This window comes from Oratosquilla oratoria, chromosome 12 (genome assembly GCF_046742065.1).
Source record: "Oratosquilla oratoria isolate Oo_2021 chromosome 12, ASM4674206v1, whole genome shotgun sequence".
Taxonomy (NCBI): domain Eukaryota; kingdom Metazoa; phylum Arthropoda; class Malacostraca; order Stomatopoda; family Squillidae; genus Oratosquilla; species Oratosquilla oratoria.
This window is the reverse complement of record NC_134788.1, coordinates 45,272,219-45,290,626: the sequence shown is the minus strand read 5'-3', so window position 1 is coordinate 45,290,626 and position 18,408 is coordinate 45,272,219. Positions and strand designations below refer to the sequence as shown.

The following is an 18,408-nucleotide window of genomic DNA, read 5'->3' as shown; positions in this document are numbered from 1 at the left end:
ACTGGAGGCCTTAAGGCTTCCAGCACTTCCATAGAGCAAAGGAAATGTAATAGCCGACGGGGATGAAGACGACGGAAAATGGAAAGCACTAGGCAGTGTGTCACAACGCCACAGTTGTGACATTATGTTGTTCTCTGAAGAGTAAACATTAATACAACATTCTTTCAGCTCTCTATTTATGCTATACGAATGCATGTTGTATGTAACATAAACAGTGCGCTTGAAAAATCGCCTTCATTAAATTATATAGTTGACAAATCAACACGTCTAAGTATATTTTGTATGTTTTGTAAAATATTATATTTCCTCTCCTCATTATACATGTTTAAATAAGGACAAAATTGTCGACAATATTTAATAAGATTGATTTCAAGAATTACAAATGCCTACATGTGCAGAGTTTGTTATGTACACTTTTTGTTTACAATCTTCTAAGGGGGCTGCCGCTTTGTCTTCCTCGGAACAAAAATCAAATTTCAGAAATTCACTCTCTACATAGTATTAATTCGATACAAGCAAGTGGCATAGGAAATGCAAGCACAACCGTTGTGTAGGTAACAAGTGTTATTATGGACACTCGTCAATTTTGTACATGTATTTATTGTGTGGTAATGAGGCATTTGCTTTTGGTTAGTGTAGTCCTAGGATAAAGAAAAAATATATAGGCTGAATAATCGGGTACATGTATTTATTGATGTATTATAATTATTATAATTTACAAAATTATTATTTAATTGCTATATCACGTAGGTGTGCACTTCTAAAAAAAATACCAGGTTATTTTCTTTATCAGTTCATGAGTTGATTTTGTCTGGGTTGATGTTAATTCCAACCGGTTTTCATGACAATTTGTTTGTAATTCATTTCAAGTGCCCAAATAACCATAACTCAACAAGCTATTCCCACCGTGTGCCTTATTTTAGTCGATGATGAAACCGAGGTGGGGGGGGGGTGAGTGTAACCTTTCCTAGATATAGGTAGGGATTATTTTATTTCTTTATTTTTTTCACTCAAAGATAATAAACATATTTTTTGTTTTATTTTCAGGCCTGTGACACAGGTTGTTATTTTTCTTAGTTTTGACCATGGGCGCAATACAGCGCCCATGGTCAACGTAATATGCAATTTTGTGGGTGGAAATGAAAATAAAAAATACCTTGGTACAAGCAAATATGCTAATGAACAAAGTCAGTAGCATAGGATCGGGACGCCATCTTGTCGACTGTCAATTGATGGCCTTGGTACTTCCGACAGTACTTCGCCAGGTCCATTTTCTTGAAGGAATGTTATGGAGTGAAGATACATGCATTCCTTCAAGCTGCAAGCTGAGAGAGTGGTTGAAAAGCCCGCCAATGTCTCTCACGATGACAAGGACGAGCCGAATGATATTTAATTTGCAGGTAATGATTTCTTAAACACAGGTTAGGTTAGACGAATTTATCATCCTTTTCAATTTGACGTCTGCATCTGTCATAACAAACATGGCGTACCATTTGTCCGACACAACTTCATTACTTATGAAATCTGTTTTAGCACCTTTTTTTTTTCCACTCACAAAATTGCATATTACATTGATACATTATAATTTATAAAATTAATAATTAGTTTTCTATTGCTATATTACGCCCATGGTCAAAGCCAAAAATTGACCCACAGGTCTCCATTAGTCAGCGAGGTGTTCCCTGACAAATGGAGACAAATAAAGGGTTAGCAAAGGTCAAATGAACATTGATTTCCAATATCATTGATAGTTGAGTGGTTGTACACCTCTGCGAAAGTATTACCAATACTTCTCATTTCCAGTTATCTGTGTCATTGTATCCTTCATCATCTAACTTTATTATTATTCTCATACTTGGGTGTGAGTGTGGCGGGAAAGGGAGGAGTGGAATTGGAGGTAGAGTGTAGATTGAGAGAAGTAAGTGACTTCTTAATTCTCTGTTAATTTTCACTTTACCAGTCTCTGTTTTTTCTAGTTTCTATGTTATATAATTTCAACATTTTTTCAATCATCCATTTTCTTCTTCCTTTAAGCTTCTTTAGTGCAAGTTGTTTGTTGTTGTTGTTGTCGTTCCCTAGACTGTCTGTCCGAGCAGTCCCGTCTCCCCAAGGAAGGCCACAGCCGAAACTGGGTTTTCCCACAAATCCTTTATAGAGTGTATGTTGTGTTGTTTGCGTGCATGATTGTGTATAATGCAGTCTTCCATTATGTGTTGTATGGTATGGGGTGAAGTGTTACATCCTGGGCAGCTGTTCACAATACGGTCGTCCAGCCTCTTCTGGTAGCTTAGAAGTGCTGGGTGGTGACCGCATCGCAGTCTGGCCAAGTGGACTCTGTCCTTTCATGGGAGAGAGGATTCAGAAGGGTGGATATCAGGGGGTCTGGCATGCAGCAGTGTGTTGTCTTTCAGTGTGTTAATGGAGCGGTGAGTGATATGATTATGAATATGTTTCCGGAGGCTGGTATTTGGTGGTTGTGGAGGAAGAGAAGAGAGTATCTGTGCGTAATAAAGGTCTTTGGGTGTAGTTTTAATGTTTCTTGGTGTGTGTGGGTGTTCTGCTATGTAGTGTAGCAGGTGTGATGTGTTTGTGGTGGCTGCAGCAAGTGTTTGTGTGCCTCTCATGTCGAGGTGGTCCTTGACTTTGAGGACTTTTGTTTCATGGTGTAAATGGTCTGTAGGTGTTGTATTTGTGCAGCCTGTAATTGTTTTTAGGGCTTTGTTTTGTATGATTTGAAGGGTGTTGTGGTGTGTCTCACTGAGATTAGGAGCCCATGCAGGACTCGCATAATTCATCACTGAGCGTATGCATTGTTTGTATATTGTTATATTAGTTTCTTTGTTTTGTCCAAATGTTGTTCCAGTGATTGACTTAAGTGCGTTAAGTCTAGGTGTGCATTTGCTTTTTATGTTTGTGAGGTGTTGTTTGAAAGACATGGATGTATCGTATGTTACACCAAGAATTTTCGGTGTGTTTGTGTGTGGTATTAGAGTGTTGTTGATGTAGAGATGAGGTATGTATTTGTGTTCTATTGTCCAGTTGGTGAGAAGTGTTGCTGTAGATTTGGTTGGAGCTATTTTGAGTCTGTTTGTGATGAACCATGTGTTGAGTGTGTCAAGGTAAGGCTGGATTATTTCTGCAGCTTTGTCTGTGTTATGATGTGTGCATGTGATTGTTATGTCGTCTGCGTAGGAAGAGATTTGTATTTCTGAGGTGTCTGGTGTGGGTAAGTCATGCATGTATAGATTAAATAATGTGGGGGATAGAACTGAGCCCTGTGGTACTCCGTTCTTAATGATTCTGATGTGCGATGATTGGCCATTATATGACACATGAGCATTCCTGCCTGCCAGATAATTGGCCAGCCATCTTTTGGTGTTATTGTGCATGTCTGTGTTATATATTTTATTTATTAGGCTGTGGCGGGGGATAGCATCAAAAGCTTTACTAATGTCCAATGTTATAAGAAGTGTTCTGTGGTGGGGCCTATCTGAATTGATGCCATCTAAAATTCTTTGTGTGAGGTTTGTCAGAAGAGTGTTTGTGGAGTGTAGTGGCCTAAAACCGTGTTGTGAGTCAGCAAGGGGAATATATGGTGTGACAAGTCTAAGTATTAGGCGTTCAATGACTTTAGAGGGGGTGCAGAGAAGTGTGATTGGGCGGTGCGATGTTGGGATTGTTGGGTCTTTGTTCGGTTTTGGAATGGTGATTATTTTACCATGCTTCCAGATGTCGGGTATAGTGTTGTGTGAATAGCTGTAGTTTGCAATGTTTGTGAGTGCGTGTATACCTTGTGGTCCAATGTGTTTTAGGTGGATGTTGCTTATGTTATCAGGGCCACAGGCAGATGAGTGCTTGAGATTATGCATTATGAGATTTGTCTGACTGTCTATGAAGGGTGTATAGTCTGAGTCTGTGGGGAAGTCTTTCTTACGTCGAATGGTGCGTCGGTCGTCAGGGTGAGATGTAAGATGGCTCTAAACTTGCTGTACTCTGGTTAATGCCTCGATATATTTGTATATTTTCATCATACTTCTAAAATATTAGCAAGTAATATACTTTGTATCAGAATGTTCTTGAAATAGTATAGTACCCCTTAACCTAAAAACTTAAATATTTTGTTGATTTATGTGTAAGACTGCTACAAGGCACATAGAGTCACACAAGTTACTTGGAACTCGTTTGTACTGGCTGTTTTTACTGAATAAGAATAATCCCAATTGTTTGCCTCGTTTTAGTATTTGATGGAAGGGAGTGGTGAATCCAACATATCCTAAGTGTAGGTAGAGACAGGTTAGGATACATTGATTATAAGTAATTTACTTCTCACACAGATATGAAAAAATCAACAATTGTATTTTTATCTATTAGCTTCTGGTGGTACATACATATACCAAAGGCTTTTACCCCCTTACATGGGGGGTAGCCAAAAAGAAAAATGCATAGAAACCACTCCCAACCATTCCATTTCCTATATATTCCCCTCCCCTCCACCCTCCCTCTCATCTTGGCATCTCCTGGATGACGGGTCATCCCTACATCCTCTCCACTGCCCTGGGTCAGAAGCAGTGTTGCCAGACACAGCACATCCACAGCAAGGCGGCTTCATAAATTTGGCGACCCCCTCTCTCCATCCCCTCATGCAGAAAAGGAGAAGACGGGGAGAAATCCCTTCAGGCTGCGTCAAATTTTTTCTCATACATACTTCCTCACCCCCCATCCCCCACCCACTCCCCCTCATGCATCACAGCATCATCCACACACAACCCTTCTCCATTCACCCCTATCTTCTATCCTCTCCCATCCTTCCTCCACAGACATTCTTCTCTTTTGTAATGCCCCTTTCACCCCATCCATCCTTCTCATCCTAGGATGCCCTTTCATATTCACTCCTTCCACCTCTGCCTTCCACACTTCTTTTACTAATCTTTCTTCACTCATTCTTTCCAAGTGTCCAAACCATCCTAATACTCTTTCATCAACCCTACCTCCCAGCTTCCTTTCCACCCCTGTTCTCCTCACCACCTCATTTCTCACTCTATCTAGCCTAGTAACCCCTATCATACTTCTCAGACATTTCATCTCAAACACATTCAAGCTCCTTCTCTCTTCCTCTCTTATGTTCCATGTTTCTGCTTTGTACAATGCTGTTGGCACAATCACTCCTTCATATAACCTCCTCTTAGCATCCATTCCCAGATGTCTATATCTCATTATACTTTTTAATCCACCAAGGCATTTACTCACTTCTCATTCTACATTCTACCTCCACCCCCACTCCTCCCTTTCCTTCCTCATTTGCTCCCAGGTATCTAAAACTATCCACTTCTTCCAGTCTTTCATCCTTAATTCTCACTTCCAGCCTGCTGTCACTCTCTCCCTTTGTACATCTCATCACCTTACTTTTGCCCACATTTATCTTCAGCTTCCTTCTTTCACACACCTTCTCAAATTCTGTCACTAACTTCCTCAATCCCTCCTCTGCTCCTGCTACAAGCACAGTGTCATCGGCAAACAACTGGCTCACCTCCCACTTTTCTCCATTTTCTTTAATCATCTCCAACCCCTGAGCCACTACCCTTGCATTCACCTCTCGCACCACCTCATCCATGTAAAGATTGAACAACCAGGACGACATAACACATCCCTGAGGAAATCCCACCTATACCTCAAACCATTCACTCGCTCCATTTCTAATCCTAACACAAGCTCTACTACTGTCGTAAAAACTCTTGACTACTCTTAACAGCTTTCCTCCTATCCCATATATCTGCAGTACCTCCCACAGTACCTTCCTGTCTACCCTGTCGGAAGCCTTTTCCAGATCCATAAAATCCCAAAAAAACATCCTTACCTTTTCCTATTGCTTTCTCACATATCTGTCTTACCACAAAAATATGATCTACACAACCCCTACCTGTCCTTAACCCCAGCGAAAAAGATACATGGGAGCGACATGCGATTTTGCTTGGGAAAATTTCAATGTCGCTTTCGCAAATCCAATAGCGGGAGCGATCCCCCACAAAAAAAAAAAAATCGCTCCCGCGGCAAGATTCAACCTTTTTCATGCATTATCCATCATTTGGCAATCCCTGAATCCCATCACCATTGATGAAAGGATCAGAGCAAACACAACTTACCCATGATCAATCATTGCATTATCAATCGATATCATAAATCCAACGCATCAATCAACTTTAATTTGTTGATGTACGTACGTATGTGTACGCAGTATAGCTGCTAGAGTTCAATGGCTTACCTAGCCTAGCTTCATATCAGCTGCATGCGCGCATATACTAGTACATGTTGACTAAACTCTACATGACTATCTTACTACATAATGTCGCTAGTTGCGAATTACATGGTACCTGTATGCAGGGAAGTTCATTGGTTGCATGCAACTAGCTGCCCAATCAATGCGGTGACTACATGTACAATGCACCATACCCAATACCACATCACTGCATGCATGCGTACACTGTACATATACAAACTCGCTCAAGGCCTAGGAGGGAAACTGGAAATCCCATTTATATCCTCGTTTGCGTATTTATGAGAAAACAAAATAGAATCAAATGTTTGGTTAGTAATTGAAAGTAAATACATTTAAGTATGAATATGAACATTTGATAATTATATATTCAGTTCATAATTATGAATCTTTGAAGGGAGAACAAAAGATACAAAAATGAAAAATGATTCATTAGCTAGCTTAGGTTTACGGTAGCTAGGTTCATACATCACGTCCATGCCAAACTTTCGATGATCATATATCATGGAGCGATTTCTAGTGAAGCGAGTGAAGATGGTTTGCCCTCAGATTCAGTCTTTTCCAAAGCGAGGGAGAGTGTTTTGATGGCAGGAACTGCTTCTGGACCAGCAAAGCCTAATTCAAACTCTACGGGCAAGGGCCAAGGAAAACGAAAACCAGTAAAGCATGAATCTACTATAAACTCGTGGAACCTAGATTGGCTTGAAGTGGATCGGGGCAGTGGTGGTACTCTAACCTGCAAAAACATGGCTCTGGGAGTATCAAAAATGGCTCTGGTAATAAAAAAAATGGCTCTGGTGAAATTAAAAAAAAAAAAAATTAAAAATGGCTCTGGGAAAAAAAAAAAAAAAGTATTTACCCCCTGCTTAACCCACACTGTTCCTCACCAATTACTCCCTCTGTTCCTCTCCTAATCCTCTCAATCAAGACCCTCCCATATGCCTTCCCAACTACACTCAACAAGCTGATCCCTCTGAAATTGCTACACTCACACTTGTCCCCATATCCCTTGTAAAGCAGAATGATACAGGCACTCCTCCAGTCCTCCGGCACTCTACCCTCTCCTAAACAAACATCAAATAACCTCACCTGCCAGTCCACCATAACTGTACCTCCTTTCTTCAGACATTCTGTATAGCATCCATCCAACTCAGGTGCCCTACCTGCTCTCATCATCTTAACAGCTGCTTTCACTTCATCCTTCCCTATTTCTCCTTCATTTTCCTCACTCATCACTCTCATTTTCTTAGTGCTTCCCACTGCAACTACCCTTCCCTCCCTATCCTTCACATTTAGCAACTCCCTAAAATACTCTGCCCACCTTCCTCTCACTGCCTTCTCTTCCATTATCATCTCTCCATCTGCACCTTTTACCTTTTCCTCTCTACTTGATTCGCCTCCTCTTCCTCTTTTAATTTCCTTCCAAAACAGCTTTCAAAATTTTCTGTCTTACTCTTACCCCATTTCACATCTGCTCTCCTCTTTGCTTTCTTTATCTTATGCTTAACTTCCCTTCTCTTTACTTTGTACCTCTCATACGATTCCCTCGTCCTAATTTGTAGCCAATCTATGAATGCCTGTTTCTTCTCTTCTACACCCTTCTTTGCTTCCTCATCCCACCACTCACTACCCTTCCTTCTATTTCCTCCCGCCTTCCTTGTTCCACACACCATCTTTGCACACCTTGTGACTCCCTCCTTGAACCATCCCCATTCCTCCTCCACTCCTAGTTCTACTCTATCCTTTACTCCCTCCCCTTCCTCTCTCAGCTTCTTCTTATACTCCTTCTTTTCTTTCTCATTTAAGCAGTTCACTCTAAGTACCTCCCTACCTTCTGCCCTTTTCTTCTTCCTCCACCTATTCTCCACTCTCAATTTACCTTCCAACAGAAAATGATCTGATATTCCCCCACTCTCTCCCCTCAGGACATGTACATCCTTAACTCTTCCTACCACACTCCTGGTCACCTCTATATAGTCCATTAATGCTCTATCTGCCAACCTTCCATCCACCATCCTCTCCCATGTGTACTTATGCTTGACTTTCTTCCTAAACACTGTATTTGCTATCATCAACTCTCTTTCAAGACACATCTCCACCATCAACTCTCCACTACATTAAGGTCTCCCATACCTTAATGTAGTGGACCATAGCATCAAGGTCTCCCAATACAAACTACATTGACATTTCTTCCTAATCCCTCTATGCATTCATTTATATCTACCCAAAAAGCCTCCCTTTCCTCTATGCTCTTCTCACCACCAGGCCCATATGCACTTACAAAAACCTACATCTCCCTTCCCAGCTTCACCTTCATCCACATCAACCTTGATGAAACCTCCTTCCACTCCACTACACGCTTACTTATCTCTTCACTTGCTAGTATAGCCACCCCTTCTCTCTCTTGTCCCCTCTTCACTCCTGAGTACCTCCCAGCTACACTCCCAAACTCACACTCGCCCCTCCTTTCATTTTAATTTTACTCAAAGCCAGCACATCCATCTTTCTTCTCACAAACATACTGCCTATCTCTTCTCTTTTATTTTCATCTGTACCACATCCATGCACATTAAAAGACCCAAACTTTAGGGTACTGGTTGGAAAACTCCCAGACCCTCTTATGCCTTTACTTTTTTAGGAATGTCCCCTTTTGGGGCTACAAGTAGTAGGACTCCTACTCCCTTCCCCCGTCCCATTTTTTGTTGTCTTTTACGACTCAAGTGGAAAGACTTGGTGGTAGCATTCTCTTCCCCCACCAGAGGGTAGGCGAAAAAAGGAAATTAATATTCAGAAAAATGGTACAGGACAGTGACAAAGCGTTGGGGGCAGCATAATGGAGGGACAGTCGTAGTATAAAAGTGTCATCATTTCCCCCATGAACAGAGTTTTCCTCTATCACAGACAAAATGATGTGTGGCTCTGGTCCATAGGGGCACCCCATATAGACCCTAAAGTATCAACTGCATGCTACTTTGCCACAATAACATGGACCCAATACCCCTCCAACCCTGATGTTAGGGGATGGGGGGTTCACTGCAATATGGGGGGGAAAAAATGCCGTAAAAATGAATAGCAGATTCTCATGAATCTCAAATGTTGATTTATGACATCGTTCTTTGTTGTTGTTGTTGTTTGTGTGTGTACTGATCCTAAATGAAAATTTGACAAAGATTACTTATTTCTATGTTATTGTATCACACATTATACACCAATACCTTTCTCGTGTCCTCTATCTCTGTAATATTTATTCAACAACGTCAGTGTTATTTGTTCTACCTTCTATTTCTTTCTTATTCCTTTAAATTTCTTCTATGATACGAGTTGTTTGTCCCTTCCCCCTACTGTATTTTGGTTAATGCCCCACTGTATTTGTATATGCTTGTGTTCCTTAAAAAGTTAGATGTCAAAGTTATCAAATATTTTCTTTCAGGTCGAGGGTGAATATCACCATTTCATTGGAAAAGGCTATCCAAAGATTCCTTCAATTTGTCATATAACAAAGAGAATCCTGTGTGGCGTCTGTGACTTATCTGTCTCGTGAGTTGTCTTTGATATGATATGATTCACACTGGAGAGAAACTTTTCCAGTATCTTGCCTGATGCAGATTTCTCATGAATTAGTGTTCTTGAATAACAAGTGACGTCCCACACTGGAGAAGACAACACTTTCAAGTGTGACCTGTGTGATGCAGCTTTCGCACAAGGGAATGATCTCAAACGACACATGATGACCCACACTAGAGAAAACCCTTTCAAGTGTGACCTCTGCAATGCAGCTTTCATACAAAAAAGTAGTCTCAAATCTCACACAATGACCCACAATGGAGAAAAGCCTTTCCAGTGTGACCAGTGTGATGCAGCTTTCTCAAGAAATTATGATCTCAAATATCACATCATGACACACACAGGAGAGAAGCCTTTCCAATGTGACATTTGTGAAGCAAGTTTCTCAAAAAAATGTCATCTCAAATATCATATCAGGGCCCACACAGGAGAGAAGCCTTTCAAGTGTGACTTTTGTGATAAAGCTTTCTCACTTAAGAGTGTTCTCAAACAACACGTAGTGACCCACTCTGGAGAGAAGCCCTTCAAGTGTGACCTTTGCGATGCACCTTTCTCACAAAAGAGTGCTCTCAAACGTCACGTGATGACCCACACAGGAGAGAAACCTTTCCAATGTGACATGTGCGATGCAGCTTTCTCACGAAGGAGTAGTCTCAAGTATCACATAAGGACCCACACTGGAGAAAAGCCTTTAAAGTGTGACTTGTGCGATGCAGCTTTCTCAGGAAAGGGTAACCTCAAATCTCACATGATGACCCACACTGGAGAGAAGCGTTTCATGTGTGATCTGTGCAATGTAGGTTTCTCACTAAAGCATAATCTCAAATATCACGTGATGACCCACACTGGAGAGAAGCCCTTCAAGTGTGACCTTTGTGATAAAGCTTTCTCACGGATGAATAATCTCAAACAACACGTAGTGACCCACTCTGGAGAGAAGCCTTTCAAGTGTGACCTTTGTGATGCAGCTTTTTCATGTATGGGTAGTCTCAAACGACACGTAGTGACGACCCACTCTGGAGAGAAGCCCTTCAAGTGTGACCTTTGCCATGCAGCTTTCTTATTTAAGAGTTCTCTTAAGGATCACGTGATGACCCACACAGGAGAGAAACCTTTCAAGTGTGACCAGTGCAATGTAGCTTTCTCACGAAGGAGTACTCTCAAACGTCACGTTATGACCCACACTGGAGAGAAGCCCTTCAAGTGTGACCTTTGTGATAAAGCTTTCTCACAAAAGGGTGATCTTAAATATCACATGATGACCCACACTGGAGAGAAGCCTTTCAAGTGTGATCTTTGTGATGCAGCTTTCTCACAGATGGGTACTCTCAAACAACACGTAGTGACCCACTCTGGAGAGAAGCCTTTCAAGTGTGACCTGTGCGATGTGGCCCTCTCAACAAAGAGTACTCTTAAACATCACATGATGACCCACACTGGAGAGAAGCCTTTCAAGTGTGACCTTTGTGACAAAGCTTTCTCACAAAAGGGTCATCTCAAACAACATGTAGTGACCCACTCTGGAGAGAAGCCCTTCAAGTGTGACCTGTGCGATGCAGCTTTCTCACAAAAGGGTATCCTCAAATCTCACATAATGACCCACACTGGAGAAAAGCCCTTCAAGTGTGACCTTTGTGATGAATATTTTTCCACAAAATGTTCTCTCAAATATCACATGATGATCCACACTGGAGAGAAGCCCTTCAAGTGTGACTTTTGCAATGCAGCTCACCCAACAAAGAGTGCTCTCAAATATCATGTGATGACCCACACTGGAGAAAAACCTTTCCAATGTGAAATGTGCGATACAGCTTTCTCACGAAAGAGTAATCTCAAATCTCACATGATGACCCACACTGGAGAAAAGCCTTTCAAGTGTGACCTGTGCGATGTGGCCCTCTCAACAAAGAGTGCTCTTAAACATCACATGATGACCCACACTGGAGAGAAGCCTTTCAAATGTGACCTTTGCGATGCAGCTTTCTCACAAAAGATTTCTCTCAAACGTCACGAGATGACCCATACTGGAGAAGAGCCTTTCAAGTGTGACCTTTGTGATGCAGCTTTCTCACGAAAGAATAATCTCAAACAACATATGGGTAGCCACAGTAGAAATTAACCTTATTTGTCGCACGTTGACCCATACTGGAAGGAAGCGAGGTAATCCTTAAAGATGGTGGTTTTGCTATTTCATCTAACTAGAAAATATTTCGGTTACAATATTCTAGATTTCCGTAAGAACACCTCAACAATGTGTCAAACATTCGTATAGTACTGTATAGGCTTAACTTCTTTGTTCGTCATTTAGCTTGTTACTCTGACACAAAAGCATTTTGAGATTTAGAAACTTAAAAAACAAAAGATCGTAACCGAATTCGTCTCTACTTGAACCAAGTAGCATGCTAGCGAGAATACCTAATTGGTGTCTTTGTTGTAATTAAGTTCATGGAAGAGGTACCTCATGGAGGTTATAGATGGGTTTGCTGTTTAATTGAATGACCAGGAGCACGGTGATTGTGCATTTTATATGCTTGCCTTCTTTTTACGCTGGAAAATAGTTTTGTTTATAATTGTTGATATGTATGTTTCACAAATAAAGATATGTATATATAGACATGTTTGACTTATCACTTAGCAGGCTAGTTTATTATCATTATTTTATGATGGAGTCCTCTTGTGTATAGATAATTATAATGATAACAATAATGATATGATAATGATAGTAATAACAATAATAGTAGTAACAATAACAACTCAGGCTCAGCAGAGATTAGATGTTGCTCCTAGCCCCAACTGCTGACCGGTCCAGCACATGCAAGACTTCATTGATGTTGGCAAGTGGAATAACCTTTTAGACAGATCTAAACAATGTACTTTCTGCTTTTTACAGTGGTGTACACTTGACACATTTCGCAAGGCGCGCAATTCTCTGTTTTTAGATTTGTGCTCGGAGGAAAAGAGACATACAAGTCTATACTCGTCCCCATTGCTCACCACACAGGACCAGTTTCCGCCGCAGGTATCGCCCATTTCTGTCAGTAATGCTCTGCCCCAATTAGGGACCAACTCTCCCCTTCATCTTAAGGGAGGAGCCACCCGCCGCTGCTTGATTGTCAGCATCGCTCTACCCCGTCAGGGGCCAGCACTCTCTGCTTTCTTCCCCATTCGTGGGAGCCGCCTCCTGTTTGACTCTGACGCTGAGTCTCAAAGACTGTCAATCTGCCAAAAGGGTTGACTTTATTTAAGCGGTGTTATGTTAGACCCTTAAAGAGAGGCTGAAAAGAAGACTACATACAACCATAAATGTGGCAAAGAATTTGGATTTATTACTAAAAGTAGTGTTGCAGCTGAAGTCATCCTGATGGGTTAATACAGGCTTTAATAAAGGTGGTGATGAACACAACCTGCTGCTGTGTGATGTTTGTATTTTTTCCCTCCGAATGACTGCCACACACGACATTTTTGGGTATTAACAAAAAAACTGAAGTCTAGGATGCATACAGTTATACATTTAAAATGTATATAATATTTTCTGCACTATAATAAAAAAAAAAAAGGTAAATTCTATAAACAAAATATGAATACACTTCTTTTATAACTGCACACAGATATAAGTGATGAAAGTTTGTCATCCTTAACACCCCCCCTTAAACTGAAGTCACCCTCTGATTGTGCTAAACTTACACAAAGTACCCTTGGAGAGAGGTTTAGTAAACATATCTGCAACATTTTCATCTGAGGGTACATACACTAGTTTGACAGATCCATTTTCGATCTGACCTCTGATAAAATGATATCTGATGTCTATATGCTTTGATGATACACTGGGTTTTTAGCTAAGGCTATTGCACCCTGGTTATCTACAAACAGGATTATAGTGTCTCTGATATCCTGTAACATCTGCATAGAGCTGAGCTAAAACATTACATTCCTGTACAGCATGACTGATCTACATATTTTGCCTCACAAGTGGAAAGAGTAACTACTCTCTGTTTCTTGCACTTCCAGGATGTAAGTGGACCATGAGTACTCATTTTGAAACAATAACCAGTAATACTACGGTGGTCCTCAGCAGATCCCCAGTCAGAATCACAGTAACCTGTCAATTTCAATCCTGCTTCTGATTGACCAAATTTCAACCCATAGTCAAGTGTTCCTTTAACATACCTTAAAACATGTTTAGCTAAACCAAGATGATTTATAGTTGGGTTTGACATGTACTGTGATAAATTGGTAACCATAAAACATAATAAGTCAGGTCTGGTTGCAGTCATGATATAAATTAGACTACCCACCCACTATTCTCCTATAGAGCTTAGGATTATCTAGTACGCAGGATTCACAGTCTATTGTTTTACAGATACCAGGATCACATGGGATACACTTCGGTTTGCAGTCTGACATGTTGAATCGTTCTAGAACTTTCTCACAATACCTCTTCTGATTCATCATTATACAACGGTTGTTAAATACAAAGTCAATGCCAAGGAACCATGACAGTTTGCCCAAGTCTTTCATTTTGAATCTCTTATTCATACTCATCTTGACAGAATTTAGCACCTTATTATCACTAGCAGCTATGACTATATCATCAACCCAAAACAGAATCCATACAGTAGATGTTTCTTTCATCTGTCCTCTGATATACACAATGGTCTGCTTGTGATTGTACAAATCCCTCCTCAGTTAGACTGCCATGTAATAAATTGTACCAATTTCTGCCACTCTGTTTTAAGCCATACAGAGACTTCCTTAGTTTACAAAGTAGCTTATTGCCATATTCATCAGTTTTTACAAATCCTTCTGGTTGCTCAAGGTAGACCTCACAGTCAGTATCTGCATTTAGATATGCAGTGCTGACATCCATCTGATGGACTAAATAATCACTTTGTACAGCTAATTGCAATAACATTCTCAGTGAAGTAAGCCTGGCTGTTGGTGAAAATGTTTCATGATAGTCTATATCTTGAACCTGGCTTTGTATCTGTCACCGTTATCTGGGTCATTTTTCACATTAAAAACCCACTTGCCCCCTACAACTGATTTACCTTCAGGTAATATTACCAGGTCAAAAGTGTCATTTTCTGTTAGGGCATCAATTTCCTCTTCCATTGCTTTTTGCCATAAGTGTGACTCTGGGGACTGCATAGCCTCTAAATAAGTCCCTGGGACCTCGCATACCTTATGACAATAATAGATGGTGTACTCTGCTAAATCATAATCATCATCATCTTTCTCTACGACATAGTCGTTTAGATACCTAGGTGGGTTCCTCACTCTTGGAGGATTTTCCCTTTCAATGTTTGGCTCGTTAGTTTTGCTCTCATTCCTTGTCTGTTCAGAGTCCTTCACTGCTGGCTGATGAACTTGTGATGTGGGATGACATGTCACTTCATCATCACTATCACTTTCATAGACTTTGGTAGTTCTACTACATGTTTATCCATAAATCTTACACATCTTACTCTCCTTACTTCCTCTTGGTCAGGAAAATACACAAGATAAGCAGGGCTCTGCCCATCATACACCACAAATACCCCCTTTTTACAACTTCTTACAATTCTGAATGTATGCATAGCATATTGTGCCAAATATGTGCATGTTACTTAAGTTAGGTTTTCTCCCAGACATTGCTTCTACAGGTGTCTTCCCTATCCTTGAATTATAACACCAGTTCCTTATGTATGCAGAGGCTTTCAATGCATATGGCCACACCATCTTGGGTAAATTAGCCTCCAGTAACAAACATCTTGCCATTTCACACAGAGTTCTCCATGAATATTCTGCTGTGCCATTTTGACGTGGGGAATAAGGGGCTGTGTGCTCACTCCTGCTTTATCTAATGTTTCACCATCAAAGACCTAAACTATTTGGATATATACTCACCACCATTGTCAGTTCTCATATGTTTGATTGAGACCAAAGGAGCAGTATCAGCCAAATACCTTTCTGTGGCTGATAATGCATCTCTCTTGTCTTTCAATGAATAGACCATAAAGGTACCAGAATAATCATCAACAAATGTTATAGCATATTTGAATCCACCTCTACCAACTACATTCATTGGGCCAGTTATGTTACTATGTACTAGTTCTAAACTCTTTATAGCCCTTGCATCTGGTTCCTTATTTCTAAACTTGCTCATCTTGCCTAAAATGCAGGTTTCACAATTTGCATCCCCTCTGTCACCTGAAATGTGCATACCATCTACTACCCCCTCAAGCTTCCGAACATCCTTCATGTTACAGTGACCAAGTACCTTATGCCACTCTTTGGCTGTGCGGTTACTGTGTTTCTGGTTATTTCCAACATTGTTCATAAAATACAGATTACCCTGCCGTTCCATGTTGAGTATAGAGCCATCTGATGTCATGAGCTCTGCATGGTTTGGTTCAAAGTTTACACATACACCTTTTCTTGTGGCAGCTGGAACAGAGAATATATCAAACTTGTATGATGGGATATATAAAGCATCTTTCATAATCATTTCTTTTTGGCATCACCTCTGCCAAACATAGTCCTAATTTGCTTGCTACCATCTGCTAGTTGCATCACTTGCTTGTCAAAGTTTTTGTTGAACTTGATAAGCCTAGATTTATCAGTCATAATGTACAGTGATGCACCACTGTCTACCAGCAATGTGCTGGTACCTGCCTTAGATCTAGTTGATTGAGTGCTGGTCTGGAATACGAAGCTGTGAGTGCCGTCTCCGTTGCTGCTGTCTCCTCCAGTTGCTCCATCTCCCTCACTGTTCACTGTGTGTGCTGTGGTTTCATTCGTCCTTCTGCACTGGTGTGTGTTGTGGGTATCAGATCTGCACAGACTGCACCACTTGCTAGGTTTCTTCTGGTCACCACTAGTTCACCTGGGACATTGATAGGCCTTGTGGCCTGGCCTGCCACACTCAAAGCATTTTATCACATGCCTGCCTCTGTCACTGTTTGCATTCATCACGTTCTCTTCGCGTGAGCTTTTCAACTTTCCTGATTCTTCATAGCTCATGAGTGTCATATGCTGTAGGGAGTCCACTGAGCACCATAGCAATAAGTATGCTCTCACTTATATCTTCTCGTGCTTTCTTGAGTGCTGCTACCGCTGCCTCTGCACGTATAATGTAATCGATCAACTCCTCATCACCAGTTAATCTGAGTGTCGTCAACTTCTTGTACAGAGAAATCACCCTCGGTTTACTTGCACCTAGATAATAATTTCTTAGACATCTAACGCTTCCTTGCCTTTGTCAACTGCATCTCGATGAATAAGGGCTATACTTCTATCATCCAGCAGTTGAATCAGCTCGGCATATACTTCCTTATTCTCGTCTGCACTCGGTGATGTCTTTGTCAAGACCCCGTCTAGTTTATTGGTAGTCAGGTAACCTTGAAATTTCGCTTAACACACCTCGTATTTATCCCCATCTCCATCAAACACTAGCCTGTGCCTGGGCCCATAACCTGTTGCAGCTGAAGTCATCCTGATGGGTTAATATAGGCTTTAATAAAGGTGGTAATGAACGCAACCTGCTGCTGGGTGATGTTTGTATTTTTTCCCACTGAATGATAGCGCCACACATGACATTTTTGGGTAATAACAAAAAACTAAACTATGATGCATACAGTTATACATTTAAAATGTATACGATATTTTCTGCAATGTAATAACAAAAATGGTAAATTCTATAAACAAAATATGAATACACTTCTTTTATAACTGAACACAGATATAAGTGATGAAAGTTTGTCATCCTTAACAAGTAGAAGTGAGGATCTGCATGCATTTTACACACTATGCTGTTTTGATGTGGATATTGATGGCACAGGAAAAAATTCAGTTGAACAGGACACTGTAGTTATATGTAACTCCATATTGTGTAGTAAAAGTTGACAAAGAAATATACGGTGACTCAATGATAAAAGGTGTAACATGTGAGAAAACTAAAACAGCATGAAAATATTATAATACTTCATTCTATACAAGCACATGTGGAGTACATCAAATAATGTGCTTTTCCCTTTTCAATAGCAACTGATGCTTGCAACAAAGTGATTTCCAAAACTTCTGAGATACTTTTGATTTTGATAATACAGCTCACCATGTGTAACGTGACTTTTACACCAATAACAATGAATCATCTAAGGGTACTATCTAAACTAGAGGCGTCAGATCTGGATCTGAATAAAATGTCTTTATACACTGCTGACAATGCAAGTGTGTGGCTCAATAGAAGATTTTTGCTACAGACTGCCTGGCTCATATTTTGGACAATGCAACAAGATTCTCTATATCTAAATGGAAATTGATGCTGAGAATATGGACCTCAGTGTATGGCTATTTCAGCACCTGAGCTAAAAGAGCAGCACAGTTGAAGGAATTCTGTGAACCTTTGGAGGTTGATAGCTGCAGTCTGTTCTGTCATGTTGTGACTAGATGGCTCTTTTGCCAGCTATTGACTGAATACTTCAGGGGTGCGAAGTCCTAAAAAGCTATTTCCTGAGCTGTATTCAGGCGTGATCCAAGGCATTATGTGTTATTGAAAGAATACTTAAGTGCTGGGAAGTCCTGAAAAGTTGTTT

The 18,408-nt window shown here is 40.6% G+C and overlaps 1 protein-coding gene across 2 annotated transcripts; it reads left to right on the top strand.

Annotated features, from left to right (window-relative positions):
- Window positions 1-385: 385 nt before the first annotated feature.
- On the top strand, window positions 386-12,704 carry LOC143031613 (uncharacterized). Of its 2 annotated transcripts, XM_076195697.1 has the most exons (3): window positions 386-550; window positions 1,048-1,400; window positions 9,702-12,704. In XM_076195697.1, exon 3 carries the CDS (start codon window positions 9,996-9,998, stop codon window positions 11,952-11,954), a length of 1,959 nt encoding a protein of 652 aa, XP_076051812.1. In that variant the 5' UTR covers window positions 386-550; window positions 1,048-1,400; window positions 9,702-9,995; the 3' UTR covers window positions 11,955-12,704. The 2 variants fall into 2 exon arrangements, with proteins under 2 accessions (XP_076051812.1, XP_076051811.1); XM_076195696.1 differs by lacking the exon at window positions 1,048-1,400.
- The last annotated feature ends 5,704 nt before the right edge of the window (window positions 12,705-18,408 follow it).

Excerpts from the sequence above, each read along its gene's own strand:
- LOC143031613 (XM_076195696.1), top strand. The coding sequence starts at position 9,996 with ATGATGACCCACACTAGAGAAAACCCTTTCAAGTGTGACCTCTGCAAT.